This window comes from Protomyctophum bolini (genome assembly GCF_963924005.1).
Source record: "Protomyctophum bolini genome assembly, chromosome: 19".
Classification (NCBI taxonomy): domain Eukaryota; kingdom Metazoa; phylum Chordata; class Actinopteri; order Myctophiformes; family Myctophidae; genus Protomyctophum; species Protomyctophum bolini.
In genome coordinates this window covers 8,267,012-8,273,424 of record NC_137880.1, presented here as the reverse complement: position 1 = coordinate 8,273,424, position 6,413 = coordinate 8,267,012, and the positions used below count along the sequence as shown (strand labels likewise).

General features: G+C 47.9%; 1 protein-coding gene across 1 annotated transcript; it reads left to right on the top strand.

Moving 5' to 3' along the window:
- Positions 1-3,453: 3,453 nt before the first annotated feature.
- Positions 3,454-6,002, top strand: LOC308334544 (excitatory amino acid transporter 1-like; the record flags this gene model as incomplete). The annotated part of the gene is made up of 2 exons (XM_080791342.1): positions 3,454-4,945; positions 5,962-6,002. The coding sequence occupies 2 exons, from the start codon at positions 3,454-3,456 to the stop codon at positions 6,000-6,002; spliced, it is 1,533 nt and encodes a 510-aa protein (XP_080647468.1).
- Between the last annotated feature and the right edge of the window lie 411 nt (positions 6,003-6,413).

The window sequence follows — 6,413 nt, the reverse complement described above, 5'->3', positions numbered from 1 at the left end:
CCGTACTGTCAGGGGTGTGGCGTGTGATTGGTGATGTGGTTCTGTGTCAAATGCAGTCACGGTATAGGCGATTGGGCTGCATTCTTTCTGAGGTCTGTGTGCCGATTGGTCACGGACCCCGTAGCGGCGGAGGAGGTATACATGGGCATATAGCCTCCTCTGTTAGGACGATGTTGGACTTAATTGTCGTCGTGGAATATAGTCTCTCTGTACAGACAGTATAGCAGCGGCCGTGTTGGAGAGAAATTGGTGCCTCTTCCTTATACTTCCTTCACCAGGTCATGCCAGTTATCATGCTAATTAAGTGCTCTCTTCCATTTTAGTGTAATGGTTTTCACACTTTCTTTTCCCTTTATAATTCCAAGGACCCCCCCAGTGGAACCACCCATTTGGTTCCGTTTGTACACTCTCAAGAGCTACACACTTGTACAGTAAATGGGGGGCATTTGGAAGGTGGAACCCCCTCAAGTAGCCACCATGAGGCTATCTCACTTTTGGCTCTCTCGCTTTGAGACCAACATGAACAATATTGGCACCCTGGCCGTTTGTCCAGAATAGAACAAGGCCTTCATTTAGTATCGTTGGTAAACGAGGAAGAGGCTCCGGTTCCTTTCCAATATGGCTGCTGTGCGTAGAGCGCTCAACCTCACGCGTTTCCCTTCCCCGTCTGTAAATATCTCTATTATTATTATTATTCTATTACTCTTTGTCTTTATTAAATGTTAATAGTTTGTCTCGTCTTTATTAAATGTTGCGTAACGAGAGGGAACTCGCTACTTGAGGAAATTATTTGGGTTAGTTGATGTACTTTTTTGTTTTGTTTTTCTTGTCATGAAATATTTTAATTTGATTTAATTTTATGTATTTTTACCTTTAGATTTATTATAGAGTATTATGCTCGTTCTAATGTATTATTTTCTTTTCGTCCTTTTGTTTTACACGTTTTATTACGAGGCTGTTAGTTTCCCCAAGAACATTTATTTTTTGTTTATTTTCTTTTTCGCTGCGTGTCTTAATATTAAATCAGAATCGCTCTCGATTTGTCTTCAGGGTTTCACATTTAACTATAATTTATCTTTGTGTGTGTGTGTGTGTGCGTGCATGCGTGCGTGCACCCGTTGACCCGTTGAAAGAGACCGTTATGGCATTCTTTGGCCCCTTTTCCACCGGTTGGTTCCCAATGGGAACCGGTTCAGTTCTTTTTTGGTTTTTAGTCCATGCTCCAAAATTTAAACGCGGTTAATTATGAATTGAGTGGAGCAAAACCATACCTATATTAGAATGTTATCACCATTAAACTTCCACAATTGAGTACTTACACGAAGACAATGATTTATTGTATTACAAATTTTACATTTTTAAATATGCAAATGAGGCATTATGTAGGAAAATATGCTAAATAATCGAAAATATGAAAAAGCTACTACTGTGGAAGGGTTATCGTGTATTAATTTACTTGTATTGATCCTATAAACAATTTAATATTGGGTATAGTTCGTCCACAAATGTCGGAGCTCTGGCTCATGGACTAAAAACCAAAAAAGAACTGAACCGGTTCCCATTGGGAGCCAACCGGTGGAAAAGAACTGAACCGGTTCCCATTGGGAGCCAACCCGGTGGAAAAGAACTGAACCGGTTCCCATTGGGAACCAACCGGTGGAAAAGAACTGAACCGGTTCCCATTGGGAACCAACCGGTGGAAAAGAACTGAACCGGTTCCCATTGGGAACCAACCGGTGGAAAAGAACTGAACCGGTTCCCACTGGGAGCCAACCGGTGGAAAAGAACTGAACCGGTTCCCACTGGGAGCCAACCGGTGGAAAAGAACTGAACCGGTTCCCACTGGGAGCCAACCGGTGGAAAAGAACTGAACCGGTTCCCATTGGGAGCCAACCGGTGGAAAAGAACTGAACCGGTTCCCATTGGGAGCCAACCGGTGGAAAATAACTGAACCGGTTCCCATTGGGAGCCAACCGGTGGAAAATAACTGAACCGGTTCCCATTGGGAGCCAACCGGTGGAAAAGAACTGAACCGGTTCCCATTGGGAACCAACCGGTGGAAAAGAACTGAACCGGTTCCCATTGGGAGCCAACCGGTGGAAAAGGGGTCTTTGAGGATTCAACGTTTGGAACTATACTTTACAGAAGTTTGGAACTATTGGTCTCCCGATGGCAACCTTTACTTCCACATTGTTATTTCTGAGCGCACTTTCAAATTCTTCATTTTTTTGTTTGCAATAAATGATTGGATATTACATTTATAATCATTTTGAATACATTTTATTTATACTCTTGAATAGTTTCCACTTAGTTTTAGTCACCTGGAATGTTCTAGCGTTTAGTCTAGTTTTAGTCGACTAAATGTCATGCGATTTTCGTCGACTAAATCTACAGTTGATTTAGTCGACTAAAATGTGTTTTGACAGGCCTTGATGTCGTCGTAATGACATATTTTGCACTTTGGTTGCACACTGAAAATAGCAGATCTACAATCTTGCAACGCGTCGCAGGCAACCCAGCATAAAACTGGATCTCTTGTCCACTAGTCCCTTCCTAACATTTTAGTCTAGTTTTTATTTGTTGACGAAATTGTCAGTATATTTAGTCTTAGTTTTAGTCATCGACGCGACAGAGCGATTGCGGCGAGCATGGAGAACGGCACGGTCGGTCAGTGGCCAAAGACGCATCGCTGTCTCCCTTCCTTCCTAAAAATGTACGCTTTGTGTGTCTCACTCGGACACACGATATTCACAGAGAAACCACAAGTCCATAGACTTGGCTGGCACGAATGACATCATAATTTACCCTAAACAAACATTAAAGTCTCTAGACTTGGCTGGGGAGACGGATAATTTACAATTGGGCTCTAAAAACAAACATTAAAAGTCCATAGACGTGTCTGTCTGTCCTATATGACGTAGTTTTGAAAAGCCATGCATCGGAGGCGCTATAGCTCCCCTCAAAAAAAAGAACTTCCACGTCCATATTTGGTCATGACTGACTCGTAAACTCCCCAAAACAGCATAAAAGCAGGGTTTTCCCTCAGTTAGATCATCAGATTGACTTCCGACTCCGCTGAAGCATGCTCAGAGACGGCCTCCTGAAGGAACTCGGCTACCCTCGCCGTAGTCGCCAAACCCCGATCATAAGAGCGAACGTCACGTTGTTGTTGCGTTCCGATTGAACCAGTCGACCAACAATCAATTACCCTATTTTTCTCTCGAATCGGAAATCGGCTTTTGTCAAAATCAGTTTCACAAGTTAAAATGTGTCGATTCGTTTTTTTGCACATTTCCATTTGTGTAATTACATTTTTCCAAGATAACTAGGAAAATTGAGAAGAGATCAAGGCAGGAAAAGAAGAAAGTTTTGAGCGCTTTTACCACAAACGGTATCTAGGCCTACAAAATAGATATTTATAGAAGCTAATATTAGGTATAGCTATAAAGCAGTATGAAGGCGAGGATCCGCTCCGTCGTCATCACCGGGCGGAACGCCAGGGACTTCCTGGCGGGGAACCTCTTCGCTCTGCTCACCGTCGCCGCCATCGTCGCGGGCGCGCTCCTGGGCTCCGCCCTGCGCCCGCTGAACCTCAGCCAGCGGCAGATCCGGTACCTCTCCTTTCCCGGAGAGCTGCTGATGAGGATGCTGCGGATGGTGACGATACCCCTGGTGGTCTCCAGTCTGGTGACGGGCGTCGCCTCTCTGGACGGCAAGGTGTCGTCGGGCGGGATGGCGAGGCGCGCGGCGGCCTATTACGCCGTCACCACCCTCCTCGCCGTCCTCCTGGGCATCGCCATGGTCGTGGTCATCAGGCCGGGGAAGTTCGGCGGCGGCGACGGCCCCGCGGTTTCCGGCGGTGGGACCGTAGAGCCGATACGGGCCGCCGACGCCGTGTTGGACCTCCTCAGGAACATGGTCCCCTCTAACCTGGTGGAGGCGTGCTTCAGGTCGCACAGCACCGCGTACCGGACGGTCAACGTGAGCGCGGAGGAGGCGGAGCTAGTCCCTGTGGCGGTCTCCTCCCCCGGTGTGAACGTCCTGGGCCTGGCGACGTTCTCCCTGTGCCTCGGACTGGCCGTCGGACGCAACGCGGGGGGGGAGGAGCGCGGAGGAGGAGACGCGCTCCGGGACTTCTTCGCCGGCCTCAACGCGGCCGTCATGAGCCTCGTGGCCGGCGTCGTCTGGTACTCGCCCGCGGGCCTCCTGTTCCTGGTCGCGGGCGAGGTGGCGGAGATGAGCGACCTCGCCCGGCTGGGCGGCCAGGTGGCCATGTACACGCTGACCGTCACGGCGGGCCTGCTCGTCCACGGCCTGCTGGTGCTGCCGCTGCTGTTCCGGCTGGCGACGGGGCGGAACCCGTACGGCGGCTTCATGGGCGGGCTGCTCCAGGCGCTGCTCACGGCGCTGGGCACCTCCTCCAGCGCGGCCACGCTGCCGGTCACGCTGCGCTGCGTGGAGGAGAACAACGGCGTGGACGCTCGCGTGGCGCGCTTCGTCCTGCCCGTGGGCGCCACGGTCAACATGGATGGCGACGCCCTCTACGAGGCGGTGGCGGCCCTCTTCGTGGCGCAGGCCTACGGCGTGGACCTGGGCGTGGGCCAGACGCTCGTCGTCAGCCTCACGGCCACGCTCGCCAGCGTGGGGGCGGCGGGCATCCCCCAGGGCGGGCTGGTCACCATGGCGATGGTGCTGGCGTCCGTGGGCCTGCCGCTGGAGGGCGTGACGCTCATCCTGGCGGTGGACTGGTTCGTGGACCGCGTGCGCACCGCCGTCAACGTGCTGGGCGACTGTCTCGGCGCGGGCGTCGTGGCGCACCTGTGCCGCGCCGAGCTGCAACGCGGTGGGGACCCTGATCTGGGCGACCCGGTCCAACGCGGGGACCCTGATCCGGGCGACTCCGACCACAGCGAGAACGGAGACACGATACTTCCAGTGGTGGAAGGTAAGTACTATAACTAGGTATACTGTGCTTAAGTACAATTTTTAGGTATTTCTCCTTCACTTGAGTAATTCCAATTTCCAATACTTTTAATTTGACTAAATATTGCTACTACATTACTCCACTACATTTATTTGAAAACTTTAGTTACTATAGTTACTTGGTAGAATTAGATTATTATTATTACAATCATTACCCACTTCAGCCCTATATATATACATTTTGACCATTTGAAAATTGCTGATCTACAAGCTCACAATGCGTCGCATCGCCGCACATTGTGAGCTAGTTGTAGATCGGCTATTTTCAAAAGATTTTTAATTACACATTTGGAAATGATTCATTCTGCATAATGAGTACTTTTACTTTTGGTACGTAAAGTACATTTTGATGCGAATACTTTTGTGCTTTTACTCAAGTACATTTTGAATTGACTTTTACTTGTAATTTCTATATTGCAGTATTGATACTTTTACTTAAGTTAAACACCCAAAGGCCCTTCCTTCAATAGCAGTTCAGAAGAAGGGTATTTATTGGTTTTGTGAAAACACAGCTGCTAATAGCACTGTGTGCATATGACTCAACCATTTAAGCTAGTTTTATTTATTTATTCCTGGTGCAGTGCATATTAATGCATATTTCAGTCAACTAGAAGCTCATTTCCATGCCTCGTCCCACATGCAAATACACTACACTACAGTGACAGTCAACATGACAAATTGTTTATAGCGAGCCAGTGACCCGTATTATGCCTCGCCGTTACTGACACTAATCCTCAATTCCCTGCATGTTATAGGGTGGTGGTGATTGAGTCAATCAAACGTGTGTATGGAGCCTCTCAAGATACAAACTCATTAAGCCATCTAGAAGACTACGCAGCCTCAGTATATTATGTAACTCTGCTCTTCTACCCCGGTTTCCTGTTGTTTTTTGAGTGGTGGCAACCACTCCAAGGAACAGCTTTGTCCCCATGTCCCAACCTATGTCCTAACCTATGTGACTATGTCCCGATGTTTTAGAGGCCACTCGCTTCAGACTGGTCCCATTTGTTTACCCTTGAGCTACTGTAACAAAGCCTGCTTTCTCAGTGGGTGAATGTGTCTATAGGTGAGATATGCCCTGCTATCCACCTGCTGTGTGACCTTTTGACACAATCTACATACAGCAGGGAGACAAAATGTATACAACCACACCCGGTTACAGGTATTAACATACTCTGCTATACTTTATGCTTCATTAAATTGAACTCAGAGGAATAGTAGCCATGATTCATGACTCTCGTATTCGTACGAGAGTCATGACGTACTGTAACTGCACCCTGTTTTTTGCGCTTGCTACATTTACAATCAAAATGTATATATATAAAAATTCGGAATTCAAATATAAAGTACTCACAATTTGTCCCATGGGTGTTAGTTAGTTGCTGCTCCAGCGATTAGAATTGCTGCATCCCGCGTTGTTTAATAAAAAG